The sequence below is a fragment of the Phacochoerus africanus genome, chromosome 9, assembly GCF_016906955.1.
Source record: "Phacochoerus africanus isolate WHEZ1 chromosome 9, ROS_Pafr_v1, whole genome shotgun sequence".
Classification (NCBI taxonomy): domain Eukaryota; kingdom Metazoa; phylum Chordata; class Mammalia; order Artiodactyla; family Suidae; genus Phacochoerus; species Phacochoerus africanus.
The window spans coordinates 1,118,789-1,136,528 of record NC_062552.1 but is presented as its reverse complement, the minus strand read 5'-3'; the positions used below and the strand labels follow the sequence as shown (position 1 = coordinate 1,136,528).

General features: G+C 52.6%; 1 protein-coding gene across 2 annotated transcripts in view; it reads left to right on the top strand.

The window, feature by feature from the left end:
• Positions 1 to 17,740, top strand: part of GMDS (GDP-mannose 4,6-dehydratase) — a 433,626-nt gene that overhangs the window by 187,928 nt on the left and 227,958 nt on the right. For both annotated transcript variants that reach the window (XM_047797344.1, XM_047797345.1), the window contains 2 exons: positions 6,045 to 6,237; positions 6,960 to 7,064. In XM_047797344.1, coding sequence (XP_047653300.1) covers positions 6,045 to 6,237; positions 6,960 to 7,064 — 298 coding nt within the window. The remainder of the gene's footprint in view (positions 1 to 6,044; positions 6,238 to 6,959; positions 7,065 to 17,740) is intronic.

The following is a 17,740-nucleotide window of genomic DNA, read 5'->3' as shown; positions in this document are numbered from 1 at the left end:
ATTTCTGCTCATCCCCAAGGAACCTCTCGAAAGACTGGGTTTTTTTCTTTGTGTTTTACCAGCTGATGAACCCTAAAAAATAGGCAGGAAAGAGATATCTGATATGGCTCATTTCTTATCGAATCACACAGTATTTTTAAATTAAAGATTTTCTACAAACCAGGAGTTTCGTTTAATTGTTACCCTTCTTTCGAGTTGTGATCTTACCTGGGAAAGCAAGAACATTTTCAGGAATGGGACAGGGACTCTTGGAGTGTACAGAAAGTGGCAGAGCATTGTGACCCAGGGACTGTCACAGAAGTGGTGGCGAAGCCAGCACGTCAGACCCGGAGGCTCTCAAACTGAAGGAATGTCAGTGAGACTGCAGCCAGCGGGGCGCTGGCAGGTGTGGGGACCTCGGAGCAGAGCCGCGCCCTGGAGGAGGGCAGCGCTTAGGGCCCCCAGGGGACCAGAAACCCTGCAGTCTGTCCTTGGGGTGAAAGAGGTCAAAACGTGCCCTTCGTCTGCTCCCTGAACGTGTTCCTGTCCTACTGCGCGCTGCGCTGGGGCGCGGGCACCAGCAGTGTGGGGTGGTGGCGGCCGCCAGGGGAGTCGCCAGGGCGCACAGCACGTGGGGATTATCTTGTCCACACAGCGTGGAAGTTCTGACCCCCTGGAGTCCTTCGTTGACTTGGAGTGTTTCAGCAAACGTAATGGAAACCAACTGCTCACTGATTTCCATTGAGCTCACGAAGGCTCACGGAGACGTGACGTTTGTCTAGTCTGGCGATGGCCAGAGCTCCTCACCCGGTGGACTGATGACCTTTTGATTGTTCGATGCTTCAGATTATCATTATGAATGTTTTTGACCAAAAATGTAACTGCAGTAAAGTAAGGAGAAAACATATAAACTTGGGCTTATGAAGGTCGGAAGCACAGGTTCTGGTCTGGGCCGGAGGCAGATGGAACTGGGACTGGGAATGAGTGCAGCGCGAGCGGGCCCAGCGGCAGTGATGCCCAGCCTCTGTTGTAGCATCATTGCTGGCTCCCCAGGGCCCCTGGGGACGGCCTCCTCCAGAGCGCCCTCTGCTGACGCTTAAGAGTGTGCGCTTCCTGGAGTTCCCGTCGTAGCGCAGTGGTTAACGAATCCGACTAGGAACCATGAGGTTGCGGGTTCGGTCCCTGCCCTTGCTCAGTGGGTTAATGAGCCGGCGTTGCCGTGAGCTGTGGTGTAGGTTGCAGACACGGCTCGGATCCCACGTTGCTGTGGCTGTGGCGTAGGCCAGTGGCTGCAGCTCCGATTCAACCCCTAGCCTGGGAACCTCCATATGCCACGGGAGTGGCCCAAGAAATAGCAAAAAAAAAAGACAAAAAAAAAAGTGTGCGCTTCCGTTTCCTCTCCTCTTCTCCATCTGGGCTGGCGTCGCCTCACTGCCCAGACATGGCTGGGGCACTGGTCTGTCCTTCTGAGCCCTTAGGACGGCCCACCCCCGTCACCTGCTCACCCAGGCCGTCTCCTCCCTGAGCCCAAACTTGCTCTGTTCCTGTCGTCTCTCCCTCCTCCAAGTGCCTGCCCCCAGCCCCCGACTTTGTGCCCCTCAGTCCCTGTGGCCCCTTCCCTGTCCTTTCTGATCTGCACCCGCAGGGCTGGAGGGCTGGGGGCTGCGCCTTCGTAGTTCCGGCATTTCCTGTGCTCCACAGACCCGCTCCAGGGAGCCCCCAGCAGCAGCCCCTCTGGCCCGCGCTGGCCTCTCCCATTGCTGCTGTTAACACAGAAGTCCCAGGGCCTCTGCTCGCAGCCTGGGCCACGAGGACACCGACGCCTTACTGTCTTTGATTAATAGCTTTGCTCGCTTTGCCGCAAAATCGAGGGTCACATAGAGCTTCCTCTGTCTTGCTCTTTGAAGTTGCACCTGTCTTGGTTCTGTCACGTGACCACCTTCTGCTGGTAGCCCACTGTTTTTGCTGGTTTCTGAAGTTTTATCGCGATAGTTGCGTGTTTGACATTTACCTCTGGCGGCCATCCCCGCCCATCCAACACATCCTGGGACGAGCGGGAGGCTCCCTGCCGCCAGGGCCTCGCTCTAGCGCAGGAGGTAGAGAGTGAGAAGGGTCAGATAAAGCAAGCCCGAGAGGAGGAGGATTGGGCAGTGTGCAGGCCGGCTGGACGGGGGTGAGAGGCTTTGGGGTTTTTAGGAGGGGAGAAGGCAGAGCAGGATCCAAATAGCCAGAGGAATCTTGAGAAGGAACACGTTGGAGGCTTCATGTCAGACGGTGTCACGGAGCTGCGCTGATCCAAACCGAATGGCCCCGGCACAAAAGCAGACACAGGGCCGGGGAGCAGAACAGAGAGCTCAGGAATAAACCCACGTACCTGGAGTCAGGAAGGGAACAGCCAAAGAGGTGAGGATGCCCAGTGGGGAGTGGGGAGTCTCTTTAGTAAGTAGTGTTGGGAAACCTGGACGGCCCCATGCAAAAGAATGTGCCATCTTATCCCCTGCACAAAACTCAACTGAAATGACCCTGGTGGTCTCATGGTTAGGACCTGGTGCTTTCACCACTGCAGCTGGGGTTTGGTCCCTGGTTTGGGAACTGAGATTCCACATCGAGCCGACTGCACATCATGGCCGAAGAAAAAAATTTTAGGAGTTCCTATTGTGGCTTAGTGGGTTAAGAACCTGACACAGTGTCTGTGAAGATGCAGGTTCAATCCCTGGCCTTGCTCAGTGGCTTAAGGATCTGGCGTTGCTGTGGCTGTGGTGTAGGCTGGCGGCTACAGGTCCAATTTGACCCCTCGCCTGGGAACCTCCATGTCCTGCAGGTGTATCCCTAACAAAAAAAAAAAAAAGGAAAAAAAATTCAAGGTGGATTAACTCTGAACATAAAACCTGGAACTACAAGACCCAAAAGAAGACATAAAGTAAACTTTATCAACTTTGGCAGTGATTCTTTTGGATTTGACACTAAAAACAAAGGCAACAAAAGCAAAAATAAATGGGACTGCGTCAAACTGAAAAGTTTCTGCACAGCAAAGAAATGAAACCAAATTTTCAACAAAATGAAGAGACAACCTATGGAATGGGAAAAATATTTGCAAATCATGTATCTGTTAAAGGGTTAATATATATGAAGAACTTATACAAGTGAATAGCAAACAGAAAAATACCACACAGACAGTCCAATTAAAAAATGGGCAGAGGTTGGCATTCCCGTCATGGCCAATGAACCCGACTGGCATCCATGAGGATGTGGGTTCAATCCCTGGCCTCACTCAGTGGGTTAAGGGTCCAACATTGTCGTGAGCTGAGGTGTAGGTCACAGACATAGCTCGGATCCTGCATGGCTGTGGCCGTGGTGTAGGCCGGCAGCTGCAGCTCCAATTCGACCCCTAGCCTGGGAACCTCCTCATGCTGCGGGGACAGCCCTAAAAAGATTTAAAAAACAAAATAGGCAAAGGCTATGAATGGATGTCTTTCCGGAGAGGACATACAGATGCCAGCAGGCACCTGAAAAGATGCTGAGCATCACTGATCTTCAGTGAGGTACCACCCCAACCTGTCAGAACACCCATCATCAAAAAGACCGCAGAGAACAGGTGTTGGTGAGGCTGGGGGGAAATGGGAGCCTCCTGCCCTGTTGGTGGGGATGTAAATTGGTGCAGCCCCTGTGAGAAACAGCATGGAGGTTCCGCAAAGAATTAAAAATAGCACTGCTGTTATGATCCAAAAACTCCATCTCTGGGTGTTTACCAGGAGTTAGGGAAACACTAACTAGCAAAGATAGATGTGCTGCCGTGTTCACTGCAGTGTGATTCACGAGAGCCAAGATGCGGAAGCAGCGACCACGTGTGTGCGTCCATGGACACGTGGGCAGAGCAGCTGAGATGTGTGTGTCTGTGTGTGTATATATATGGGTCTCTATCAGGAGGAGAACGTCCCGCCACTTGCAACAACGTGGATGGCCCTTGAGGACACGTGCCGAGTGAAATCAGTCAGAGCTCTCACTTAGATCTGGAATCTGCACACACCTAGTTCGTGGGTACAGAGGACAGATGGGTGGTTCCCAGAGCAGCAGTGGGGGGCAGACAGGCAGAGGGGGTCACAGGCACAATGAAGAAGCCGTGCCGACGTGGCCACTGTCGCTCAGAATACTGTATTGTATGTTTGAAAGTAGCTAAGAAAATAGATCTTAACAGTTCTCATAAAAAGTTTTATAACGGTGGTGATGGGTATTAACTAGATTTATGGTGGTGGTTACTTTGGAATATATACATAGAGCGAATCATTATGCTGAACACCTGAAACTAATATAATATGTCAATTATATCTCAGTTTAAAAAAAACCCACAATGACATACAACTTCACGCCCACGAGGACGTCTGCAACCAGAAAGACGGACCACAGCGAGTGCTGGGGAGGCAGAGTGGGAAAACTGGGCCCTCACTCGATGCTGGTGAGAGCGGGAAGGAGCTGCCGGCCCCTGAGAGCGTTCCCAGTGCTGCCAGCTGACTCTGGGTGCCCGGGGGAGACGGAAGTGCGGACGGTGCAGGAAGCCAGTCCCGAGGGCCGTGGTCTGCGATCCCACTTGGGTGAAACGTCCAGACCAGGAGGCCGCCGGGAGACAGGAGGGGCACCGGCGCTGCCCGCCTGGGTGGGTAGAGGGGAGGTGATTTTGCTAAAGGCAGGCTTCCTGTGGGGGATGCGAGCGTGTGTTCTGGAACCCGACGCTGTGATGGTTGTATGAGGCCGTGACTATACCAAAAACCACGGAGCTGTAAACTTTAAGAGGGTGAATTTTATGGTATGTAAATTTTATTGCAATAAACTGCTGCATAAAAAGAATAAAACAGCCCCAAATGTTGCTTTCTTGGCTTTGAGAGACTGCGGGCGAAGGAAATAAGCTTGTTTCTCTTTTGTCTTGAGGCTGCGGTCTGAGTTAGTGACTCGGGTCCGAGCCAGGCCCCGCCCCTGCCGGCCGGCGTGGAAGCTCCCTGGCCGCCCTGAAAGTGCACGGTCTAGAGCGCCGCTGGGGGCGCCCTCGGACCCGGGCCAGGGACCGCCCTCGGGCCACAGCGGCCTCCGGGGGAGAGCTCGCCCTCACCGCAGCCAGCGGGCCCCGCCGCGTCTCACCAGCAGACAAACCAGGGACAAAGACTTAAATATTAGGTTAATTTATTTATTGTGCTTCCCCTTCATTTAAGAAACAAGCACATCAACCGCATTTACTTCTGAAGAAAGTGGTCGAGACACAAATTATTCCTTAGCCGCCTCTTCTTAGAGGTCATCTGACTCCGTATCTTGCTGTGTTCACGGGCTTGTGTCATCCAAAGATACGCGATGTGTGTAATATGATATCCTAAAAAGTCATCCTAGAGCTTAATTACAAACAGAAAACAATCTTTTTTAAAATCAGGTGTGTCCTGGAGTCCCGTCGTGGCTCAGTGGGATACAAACCTGACTGATACCCACGTGGACTCGAGTTTGTTCCCTGGCCTCACCCTGTGGGTTAAGGATCTGGCATGGCTGTGGCTGTGGCGTGGGTTGGCACCTGCAGCTCCGATTCGACCCTTAGCCTGGGAACTTCCGTCTGCCGCAGGTGCGGCCCTAGAAAGCAACAACAACAACAAAATCAAACGTGTCCTAAAGCGCATGTTCTCGACCGTCTCTGGGCCGAGAAAGCCGCTGGGACTCACGAGCAGTGAGCGTGTCCTAGGCCTCTCGTGAGATGGGTGCCACCTGAGTGTTTAAGGCACAGCCAGGAGAGTCCGAGCAGCAGAGGTTTGCCTTTTGCAAGCCAGGGCCCCGAGGGACTCCGGCCTTAGGCCGAGGCTTGTGTGGGCGCAGCGCCCTCAGGGCCCTCGGGGTTATTAGCACCTCTTTCTGGAGGCATTTTCCAGCCACTTGATGTTAGAAGTAGGTGCCATCCCCGCCCTCATTCTGCCTCCAGAGAAGAGTGCTCTCTCACACACCTGATGCTTCCAAGTAGGAGAGGTGGCGGGGCCTTGGCCTGCGGTGTCTTTGGCGCCCACCCGGTCACGCAGCCCATTTTCTGCCGCCGTTTCCAGATTTCTTTTGACCTGGCTGAGTACACCGCGGACGTGGATGGAGTGGGCACCTTGCGGCTTCTGGATGCGGTGAAGACCTGTGGCCTGATCGGCTCCGTGAGGTTCTACCAGGCCTCAACTAGCGAGCTGTACGGGAAGGTGCAGGAGACCCCGCAGAAGGAGACCACGCCTTTCTACCCCCGGTCGCCATACGGTGAGACCTGCAGCGGAGGGGGTGGCTCTGCCTTAGGCCTCTGCCCGTCCCTCGGCTGCCGCCACTTGCTGGGAGAGTGGCGTTGAGATAGGACTAAAGGCACTGCACTTGTCCAGCAGCGCGCCTGCATGCTGCAAGTGCAAGGACTGGCTGCCACGGCCTTTGGGGTGAAGTTTCCGCCTCCCTTCACCCTCCATACAGACCACGCCAGGAGGAAGGTTAGATCCAGCACGAGTCCTTACTGAACGGTCGTGAGCTCGGGCTAGCGAGACGCGGTTTCGGGGTTTTGATGCCATTTCCCCGGTGGACGTCTCCCTGACGTCAGCCTCTTCACCCAGGGTCTGTTACATCTCGTGTCGGAAGACTCCGGTGAGAGAATGGGAAAGCAACCACGAGGTTTAGAGCCCGCATGCTCCGCCTCCTGATTCCTTAAAACTAGGGCAGAGGGGTGAAGACCTGAGAAGAAAGGCCGTGCGGTGACGTATCACACACGCCCGAGGGGCATGGCCTTGTGACGGCAAGGACTGCTTATTCCAGAAGCAGGGAATGTGATGTTCCCTGTCGCGTGATCTACGGGCACAGGAGCCTCGCTTTTGATTCTGTTTTTTTCCTGTCTTGATACAGGTTGTTCACTTGGCAAGCTGCTGCTTGTTTGAGTGAAAAATCGCTGTCTTTTGTAGTAACCGCTGTCATTTCTTTGCTTTAAAAACAAATTCCGACAGGGGCGGCGAAGCTCTACGCCTACTGGATCGTGGTGAACTTCCGGGAGGCCTACAACCTCTTCGCGGTCAACGGCATCCTCTTCAATCACGAGAGCCCCAGGAGAGGTGGGTGCAGGTGCCCGGGGAGGGGGGGCCCGGGCTGGGCAGCAGGGTGCTGAGCGTTGTGCCCTCGTCCTGTACACGGGGGGCGACTCCCGTCCGTGTTAACTGTCTGGGCGTCCCAGGTGGTAAAGGAAGACGTGCTCTTGGACTTAGTCAGGCTTTTGAGTCGGCGATGCCGTGGGTGGCTCTCATCCAGCGTGTTTGCGGCCTGCGTGTCGGGAGGTGTCCAAGGGCAGGGCAGGGCCCAGGGCTGGTCACCCACGCGCGTTGGCTCCACGGCGGAGCCTTTCTGTTTCTGCTCTGAGTCAGCTGGATGCTCGTTACGTTTAAACAAACACCCAGGAGTCACTGGGCCTCTCGAGTCTGTTTCAGATAAACTTGACATCAGTCCTTGTGTTCGGGACACGGCGGTTCTTTTCCGAAAACCGTGTTTGTTCACAGCGCTTGTTGCCTTTTTGTGGTTTTCACTGAGGTTAACAACCTGCCAACGCTCCTGTTCCAAATATTAGGTTTTAAATAAGAAAATGTCTCCTCCCTTCGTTATTTCTGAATTACTGGAGCACGAGAAATCTTTGCAAAACCTGTGCACGCTACAAAGGAAACGTTATCTGTATCACCTAAGACGTTTCATTCAATTTCACTGTCACTTAGCGTTTTAGCTTGAGAATGAATGAGAAATCCACAGGTATATGTTGTTTCATGCCCAACAATTAGTAATGCCTATAACTTCTTCGGTGAAATTTTATGTGACTGTGCAGCCATACCATTAAACCAGCAAGTCATGAGGAAAGATTAAAGCGCCATTCACGCTGGTGTGTTTAGTGTCAGTATGTTTTTATTTTGTAGTTGCATCAGTCAGGAATTCCCACGATGGTCTGTTGAAGCCTGAGAACCCAGCCTGTCATCTCTGCTGTCAGAAGGGACAGCCAGTGAAGGCAGCCGGGAACATTGCTTTCTGGTTCTGGGTCCGGGCGGGGGCGGGCGCGGGGCGCAGCCCGGTCGCCACTGTCCTCCCCGCCGGCGCCGGGCGCGGGGGTTGGACGGGCTCGGTAACCCGAGGTGCCGGCCTCCGCAGTCACAAACGCCGTGAGTGACGCAGGCTGTCTGCCTTTCTGTGCGTCCTCCTCCGCTTTCCCATCTGCAGAAAACACCAGCTAAAAGCTGGGGGTTAGGTTAGGACAGGGAAGGACACGCTTCGCTCTAGAGCAGGAGATGCATTTACATATAGTCCGCCCTCTGTTTGCTTACCGCCTGGTGAGAACTGCTTTCTGCCCAGGTTAACCGCTTTTGAAAAAATTTATTTTAAAGGCAATACTTCTTTTTTTATTGAAAAGAAAAGCAAACGGTAGAGGAAGATGTGAGGAGAAAGGAAAATGTTTCCCGGCCTGTCCTCGGGCCGCTGTTCAGACTCCTCCAGGAATGTTCCCAGCGTCTGTCTCGGGCGTGCAGGAAGCGTTCTTCTGAGCGGAACGGTCCACATCTAAGGTTAGATGTGTGCTAAAACCTGACTGTAGCAACGCCACTTTGTTTTGTTTCGTTATAGATCTGAAAGCCAGTGCTGTCTCATTTTTCATTTTGTTTTTGTAATTAATGAAAAATAATGAAAATAAACATGTAAATGATGCCATACTTGTTTGATGAGCTAGCTAACCCTTAATACTGATAGCATTTCCTGAAACTCGCAAGTGACTTGTCATATTAAATTAATCCAATAATAGAATAACTGTTTTGTCACAGTTTTATTTTTGGAGGAGATTCTTTGCCAGGATGAAGATTCCTTCATGGTAGGCTCTGTGCTATATTCGCAAGTCTTCAGCATTTAAAACAGTGCCTATCTGCTAGTAGGAATTCAGTAGATACTATAGTTATTGTAAAACATTGGCTGTATTCCCTGTGCCGTAAAGTGTATCCTCCTAGCTTGTTTTTATACAGAGCAGTTGGTAGCCAGCTGTTTTGAAGTAAACACTCGGGCTGATACACTTCAGTAAACGCACAGAATTCCCCGTGACCGTCCCTGCTGTGCACCGGCTCGGTTCTGAGTTTCTGTCTGAAGCTGAGCATCTGCTTGGACATCGCTGCTCTTTTGCCCTCTTGCCGCAGGCACACTTCTGTCCTGATGGGGCGGTGGGGCATCTCAATCTAAGGTGCATCGTCCCGAATGCCCAGTTCAGTAGAGCCCAGTGGATCAACCCTTGGGGGACATGTGCCTTTCCTCTGGTAACCAAAAATAATTGCCTGGCCCCCTTTGACTGCATGAGTAACATTCCGTGGGCATTTCTGACTTCAGAATGCATGGGGAAAGCATTTCTTAGTATAAAGATATGCTAAACCGGAGGCTGGCACACCATGGCTCCTGGGTCCCACCCAGCCCACCTGCTGATTTGCGTAAGTGGAGTGTCATTGGCGCCCCGCCATGCCCAGGTGACACGCGTGAGCCACAGAAGAGGCCTGCGGAGGCAGAGCCCCAGATTTTTACTGTCTGGCCCTTTAATGAAACGTCCCCCCCCCCCCGCCTCCGCCCCCCGGGGGGAATAGTTAGATCCTCAACATCCGGAAACTTTGGGTTTAGCAGGGGTTTCTCCTGAGACAGCAAGACAGTCTTACAGAGAGAGTTCCAGTGAACGTTGAAAGTCACCCCCAGTCAGCAGTAACCCCTCCTAGCAGAATTCCAAAGGGTGGCAGTGGGCCGGGGTTCCGCTGTGCTTCACCGAGGTCCTGAGGTGGCACCCAGGGGACCTGGTGGCCCTGCGGTTGTCCTCTTAAGGAGGCTTGCTTTGTCGTGTGATGAGAAGTCTGTGGCACCCCCAGAGGTGATTGGGACCACCTGTTGGGGCTCAGAGTCGGGGGGCTGGGGGGGGCTGGTCTGGTGAAGAAAGCCCTGGTCTGAGGATGTAGCCCCTTCCCCAGCCCACCCTCTGGTCCCTCTCGGGGGGGTGGGGGGGGCAGGATGGCCTCTGCCCTTGTGCTTCTGCAAATCAGCGGTGAGGAACAGCTGGGATTCCAGACCCGGGTGTCCACGGGGCACGAGTGTGTGCGCGTCACTGTCCGTTCTGTGAATGGCCCTGCTCGGGGTGCGCGATGGCGGGCACAACCATTAGCATGGCGCTTTTCTTCCTAAGCCCTCAACTTATTATTTATTATTGTTTATTTGTTTTTAATTATTATTATGAGTTTATTGAAGTAGAGTTGACTTACAACATGCTAGTTCCAGGTGCACAGGAAAGTGCTTCAGTTTTGTAGGTAAAATATGCATATTATGTGCGTGTTTCATATTCTTCTCGTATTCTTTTCCATTACGGTTTTCTCAGGATGCTGAGTGCGGCCCCCTGTGCTGTGCAGACGGACCCTGCTGTTTACCTGCTTCATATATATTCGTTTCTGTCTAGTAACCCAAACTCCCGGTCCTTCCCTCCTCCACCCCCACCCCTGGCAACCCCAAGTCTGTTCGCTACGTCCGTGAGTCTGTTTCTGTTTCATAGATAAGTTTGTTTGTGTCATATTTTAGGTTCCACATATGAGCAACACCATAGGGTATTTGCCTTTCTCCGCCTCACTTTGTATGAGAATCTCTAGATCCATCCATGTTGCTGCAAATAGCATTATTTCATTCTTTTTAATGGCTGAGCAGTATTCCATTGTGTGTATGTATCACATCCTCTTTGTCCATTCACCTGTCGGTGGACATTTAGGTCGCTTCTGTGTCTGTGACATGTGTGAGTAGCGCGGATGGTGCTGCAGTGAACACTGGGGTGCTTGTGTCTTTCAGATTCTAGTTTTGTCTGGATATAGGCCTAGAAGTGGGATTGCTGGATCCTATGGCAACTCTGTTTTTAGTTTTCTGAAGCCATCATCGAAAAGTCTACAGTAAATGCTGGAGAGGATGTGGAGAAACGGGACCCCACCAACACTGCTGGTGGGATGAGAATGGTGCAGCCGCTGTGGAGAACAGTATGGAGGTTCCTCCAAAAAAGCACTCAGGTTTTTAAAATAGAAAAGTCCTTTTCTTTTTCATTAAAAGAGTGGTTGCTTTATAAAGTGCCCCAAACTGGACATGTTTCTGGAAAAGCTTTTCCTCTGCTATTGTTTCTCCAAACGTGGGATTCTGTATCTGTTTCATTTACATGTTTCTGTATCTGCACGCGCAGAAGGACACGTGGTGTTCTTGCCGCAAGTGTGGCGGTGGCCACAGCTTTCTGTTGGAAATACAGAGTCCTGCATGCTTTACACAAGAAACAAAGGCCGTGTTTGTTGTCTAGACCTGGTACGTTTCTGTGAGGAGACTGCCGTGTGCAAAAATCAATGTTTGGCTTTTGTTGCTAAGGTTCTTTGAAAAGCTAATCAGTTAATAAGCTTGAGGTCACAAAATTGTTAACAATGTAAATTGAACTATGAAAAAAATACTGAGAAGTGCTTTAATTACTTTAAAGTAGCTTGTGAAAAGAAGTGGTTTTTTTTTCAGATATATTGTTTATCAGTAATAAAATCTGAGATGATATGCTACACATCAGAATGTTAACAGCAAGCCTGTTAAGGAAGTTATTGTACCTCTGAGCCGTTTTTGTTGCATTTGACGTACCGATTTAATACGCTAAAGGTCCTTCTAAGACAATTTTGACAAACTCTTTCAACTTTCACATTCTTATGTGTTTGGAAATTTATACATATTTCTAGTTTTTAAATTTTTTAGTTGAAAATATATGCTCCCCATTGGGTCGTATCCCTTTCTGTGGAAGAGCTTCTATTTATTTATTTTTAATGTTTTATTACAGTCGATTTACAATTTTCCTTTCATTTCTGCTGTGCAGCAAAGTGACCCAGTCGTACATGTGTCTACATATGTTGGTATATATGTGTGTTTGTGTGTGTGTGTGTGTGTGTGTATGTATGTATGTATGTATGCACATTCTGTTTCTCATGCTGTTGTCACTCGTGCTCTCTCATACGTGATTGGCTGCGGCCCCCTGTGCTGTCCAGCAGAACCTCGTGGCTGAAAGAGCTTTCAAAGCGCGTGAACAGTCCACATCCACCTGTGTGTATTCTCCCCAAGGTTCCCGAGGATTTATGAGCTGGAAAGGGATTTAGAGGTCCTTCCCACCCATCCTCTCCTCAGTGCGGAAACTGAAGCAGCCTGGGAACGGGCCGTCCAAGGTCACAGCACTGACCGCTGTTGGTGCTGAGGTGGGGATGATCCCGGGCACGGTGGGGAGATGTGAGCCTTGCTCACGTCTGTGGACGAGCACGTGGACACGTTTCCAGCTGGACTCAGAGCAGGTCACCTCCTGGGCAGAACTGCCACTCGCCCGCAGAAGGACGCATGTCCCTTCTCTTTGCAAATGACATGAATTAATTTGGTTCAATGCAATAGGCCTTTCAGATGTTCAGCAGAAATAATCATAAGGAAACATTCATTTTATGATCAAGTACAGACATGATATGAAACTAAAAGTTTACCTTGATGCTCACGCACCAGGAGCCGGCAAGGAGAAAAAAGAGTGAATACGCAATGCATTGGAAAGCTGGTGGCAGTAAAAAGTGATAGAGCACCTCAAAGATGCGCCTAATGGAGTTGGGGATCCCCACAAAGGGACCGTGTCCTGCTGCTGTTTAGGTGTCCAGCCGTTTTTAGATGCTGGGGCACATGCCTTAAATACGGGCTTCATAAGAAACCACACGTACCAGTCTAAACACAGGATTCACCTGCCTGGGAGAATCTGGCATTTTAAGGTTCATGAACTTGTGGTTTTAAGTTTTAGACTTGAGCCTTTTTTTTTTTTTTAACTGCCAAGTGTTTTGCTTTTTTAAAGTGCCTCACTGTATTTATTATCCTAAGTTAATCTTCAGATGTTTAAAAAACTGTGACTCATGAAAAAGTTTACTGCTTAAGTCGTTGTAAAACTTTGGATACCTTTCCCCTTTATTTTTTCTCAAGACTGTCCTTTATGCATTGCTGTGAAGAGGGGATTGATGCCCCGGGATCCTGGCTCTCAGCTGGGGCTGGAGGAGCGGGTGGAAGGGCAAGATCGTGCCCTGCAGGACGTGCGGTGGTGTCTGAAGACGTGTTTCGTGGTTGTCACCACTGCAGGGGGTTGCAGCCCCCATCTTGTGGGGGGGAGGGGCAGGCTGCGTCTCAAGCACAGGTGCCCTCAGCCCAGGGTCCCTAGGAGTGGCGCCAGCTGTGCAGAGGGTGACAGGTCTCCCCGCCCCAGATGTTGCTGTCCCCACATCCAGACAAATGTCATCTGTAAGACCGTATCACGCTTACTTTGCGACAAGTCCATCTTAGAGCTTTAGCGAGCATGTCCCTAAGCACGGCAGAAAATAAATGATGCGAATCGCACCGGTGACACTGTTTAGGCTTAGGTGTTGTGGTAGCTGCAGGTCAGACCCAAGTCAGGGAAGCCAGGGAGCAGAGCTGTTAGTCCGGCGCCGGTCACCGTTTGGGCCGGTGCCCTTGGTCCACAGGCTCCCGTCAGGGTGGGGACATGACCTTCTCTCCCCTGGAAGATGAGTGCTTTTTTCTTTTGTTATCAGTTATTACCAGAAGAAAGCTCTGCTCTGGGAGTGAGCGGCGGATTGCCTGGCCCGGCTTTGGCGAAGGACAGCCGTTGAGATGGGGTTGAGACCCTCTTCTGGGGCAAAGGGTTGTAGCAGGGGTGCCGCGAGAGGCTCACGGGTGTGGGAATTTTCCCTTGGGAAGAGTCAAACCTCACGGGAAAGCACACGCGAGTGCTTCCGGGGGCAGCTGGACCCTCCTTTGATCTAACCCGAATGGACAGAGAGCACGCCTCTTTCTGTATGTGTGTGTTTGTAAATACAACCATCTGTAAAAAATTACCAAGTGTTTGCCAATCCGGCTAGCAAATTTAAGTCATGCTTCTAGAGAAGTACCAAGACTCTTGCAAACCAGTGTCAAGCAGCCCGGTGTTTGGCTTGTGTTTCTGTTGCTTTGTGGTGCTTCGTGGTTTTTAGATGAGCTCTAGTCTTTATTGCCAACAGCTGAGCTGAAGGCAGGGCGTGAGTTGAGCAGAGCGTTTCAGGTTTGACAAAGAACCCATTTGTCTGGGTGTTGGCGTCGGCTCATTGGCTGCTCACTTTGGACTCGCCAGGTTCTCGGTGGCTCTGGTCAGGCACGGAAGGCGTCTGGCTCGCTGCTGCGCTTGCAGACTGTGGCCCTGGGAGCTCCCACAGCAGCCTGCCGGCATTATCCTCTGCGCACAGGGGGACGGGGTAACTGTTTAAACACGGAGACTTCTGGAGCAGTACTTGGTCTGTTGAGGTGGTTATTACCACAAGTAAAGCCAAGTCCCCCCATCTGCGGAGGTGAGACTTCTGGTTAAGTTGACTTTTTCAGTGTTTTGCACTTTTTGTGACACTTACCTTGGACACAGGCGGACAGCTGGTTCCACGTGGAGAGGCTCCCACGGTGGAAGCAGGCTGTGCGCATGGGAACCCCAGGAATTGGTGAGGGTGGACTCAGGTCGGGCACCGGTTGGCAGAAGTGCCTCTGATCAGGCAGGTGCAGCCCTTCGGTGTCCGGGATGCGTTCAGGCAGAATGAGGGTCTTATTCGAGTCAGGCCCCTGCGACAGGCCCTGTCATCTTTGTCCAGCCCTGAGTTGAGGATGCGTCCCGCCCTGGTCTGGAGCGGCTACTGATGGGCCTCGTGGAAACTGCCAGAGTGAGCGAAGTTTGCATTAAAGGTGGCCCGGACAGGCTCGTCGTTACAACAGGACTGTGCAGGTGGCCAGTACGTTTAAGGTGCCTTAAAAGGCACGGAAGCAGGATGTCCCTGCTGGTGAGCAGTGCTCGCCGGGATGCGACTCAGGCGGTGAAAACGGTCTGATCACAAGGAAGCGCCTCCTAGCGGCGAGAAAGGTCGCCGCTCAGTGTCGTCTTACCAGCGGGGTGGGTCCCGGTGCCCAGGAGGTTCCCGGCATCTCAGGCCTGCCCACGGGCCTCTTACAATCCCAGCAATGAGTCTGTACAAAGGGCGCGAGCGTCTTGCTAAGGAAGAGAAGCGGCTTCTCCGAGGCACTCTGGGGCGTTTTCTCAGCGGAACCTCAGTGCTGCTCTGTGCCACGTGGGCAGTGGAGGGCTGGGTCTCAGGGTGGGGGGGCACTTCATCGGAAGCACTGAACATTTAGGAAGGTTCCTTGTGGGGACAGATACATTAACAATGAAAATATTTTAGAAAATGCATCTCCTCTTCTCTGCCCCTCGTTATAATGAGCCAATGTGCCATGTAGAACCCGTTTGACCCCCCCCACCCCGCTGCAGGCAAATGGGAGAACTTGGTAGACGCAGCCGCACACCCCCTCCCCCCCCCCCCCGTGTTAATTGAGATTGTGGTTATGAGCATGAAATTGCTTTTCTAGAAAGGGTTTTGCAGGAGCTGAGATTTCCACACATCCTGGGGTATAGACAGCGCTCTGCCTGGAGGAGGGGCCCCTGGGGGGCCCCTCACCCTACCCTTTGGAGCCCTGCCTGTTTGGGGGGCCACGCTCCCCTTTCGCAGCAGGTGGCCCACCCTGCCTCGTGGCCCCTCCCCCAAGGCCTCGGACAGGAGCTGACGTGTTTGGTGGCTCTCTTTTCCCCTGGATTCTAAGTGCTTCTGAGACTGGATTATTTTTTCTTCCAAAAGACGTCTTATAGTTTATTCAGCGTGTTCAAGTATTATTTTACTTAGATTGTTTTTAAATTTTGTAGAACACCCATACTTCAGTATTTTTAAGCAGGATTGTTTTTGATTGTTCTTGAGAAGGACGAGGACCCCTGGGATAAGGATGCAATGGGAAGGTCACGGCTCCCGGGACCACGAGGGAAGCTGTGGCAGTCATACGACACCGTGCACAGCTCCCCTGCTCTTCACCCATTTCTTTAATCCTCTATCCCGATGTAGCAGGTTTTTAAATTGGAGTTTAGTTGATTCCGGTGTGGTGCCCATCTCTGCTGTACAGCAGTGACTTGGGCATCCATAGGTGCTGCACTCCCTTCCTGGTGGCCTCCTCCGTCCCCTTCCACCCGAGAGACTGGGCTCGTGCCCTGGGCTGAACAGCGCGACCTCGATGCTCATCTGCTCCAGATGGACAGTTTGCATCTCCCAGCCCCACACTCCCCGTCCATCCCACTGCCTCCCAGGTTTTTCTTTGTTCTTCACATTCCTGGCTTTTCTTTTCAGTTTCACTAAATCCTATATTTAATTAGTGAGAATGGAAACGATGAGACGAAGCATGGGAGCCAAGTGTTCCACCTGGCTTGTGTCACATGCACTTGCTGTGGGGACAGGGCAGCGCCTGTCCCTTGGGGTCGGGCGTCAGGCTGGGGAGGCTCTCCGGCGACATTCTAGCTGCATGGCTGCCGAGAGCTCCCCTCATGCTGGAGAATTCCTTCGGCTACTGTGTTTTTTGTGACTGTAGGGCCGCTGCTTTGTGGACAGTGATGGCCTTTGCGCCTATGAGCGGATTCAAGGAGGGCGGGCTCCTCCAGCCCAGACGCTGCTGCAGCGCAGCCCAGACGCAGGCCTGGAGAGCAGCGCGGGGCGGGGGGCGGGGGGGGGGTGGGGCGCGAGGCCGGGGACCCAAACAGATCTTTGTAAGAGTGCGTCCCCTTCTATATAACAGTGTGTCCCCTTTCCCTGTGACAGCGTGTCCCCTTTCCCTGTGATGGCGTGTCCCCTTTCTGTGTAATAGCATGACCCCTTTCCGTGTGACGGCATGTTCCCTTTCTGTGTGATAGCATGACCCCTTTCCGTGTGACAGCGTGTCCCCTTTCCATGTGGCGACGTGTCCCCTTTCTGTGTAATAGCATGATCCCTTTCTATGTGATGGTGTGTCCCCTTTCCCTGTGACTGTGACAGCCTGCTGCCTGCCTGCTAGGCTCTGGTGTCGGCATGACTTGAAAACTACTTGTCTGACGCTGTCCAGGGAAGTGGGACGGGTGGCCGCGTCCGTGCAGTTACTTCTGGGGGAGGGTTGGTCAGGCCTGTGACCCACCGTCCGCAGGCTGGAGACCCCGGGAGCTCGAGTGCCAGGCTGGCCCCGGGCAGGACCCCAGAGGCCCCCCCAAACTTCAGGCAGAGATGGGGGGACTCTCCTTTCCTCCAGGCCCCAGGGACTGGCTGGGCCCGCCCAGGAATGGTGTCTGGCCCAGCACTGGGCACCCCCTGGCCTGGTCAGGTGGACGCGGGAAATCAACCACCATTCGCTCCCTGTCGTGGTGCAGATACAGTCTCCACTGCTGCCCTGGCGGCTCCCAAGCCGCCTGGAGAAGCCGGGTAGATGAGGTGAAGACGGGAGCACCCAGGCTGTGCTGCTCTGCCCTCCCCGGCCTCCTCGGGGGTCTGTCCTTCCCGGGGCCCCGAGGCCACGTTCCCGGGGGATGCGCAGCCCCCGGAGCCGTTCTTTCCTGATGGTTCTGGTGCTTCTGGAGAAGCTTCTCATAAACTGAGCATCAGCAGGTTGTCACAGCGGAGGCGACGCTGCCGCCTTCTGTGCACTTCTGGCCGCGTTTTCCTTCAAGGGAAGACTTTGAATCAAAGCCTTTTCAAGATTTTCTTCCTTTGCAGCCTTTGCACTGGAGTAGCTATAAGCCAAGACTGTCTTGTCCCCAAGTTACTTTGACTGTGGATTTGTCTGAAGCGGCCCTGCCCCGCCTCTCAGATGTCAGGACAGCTCCGCGTCG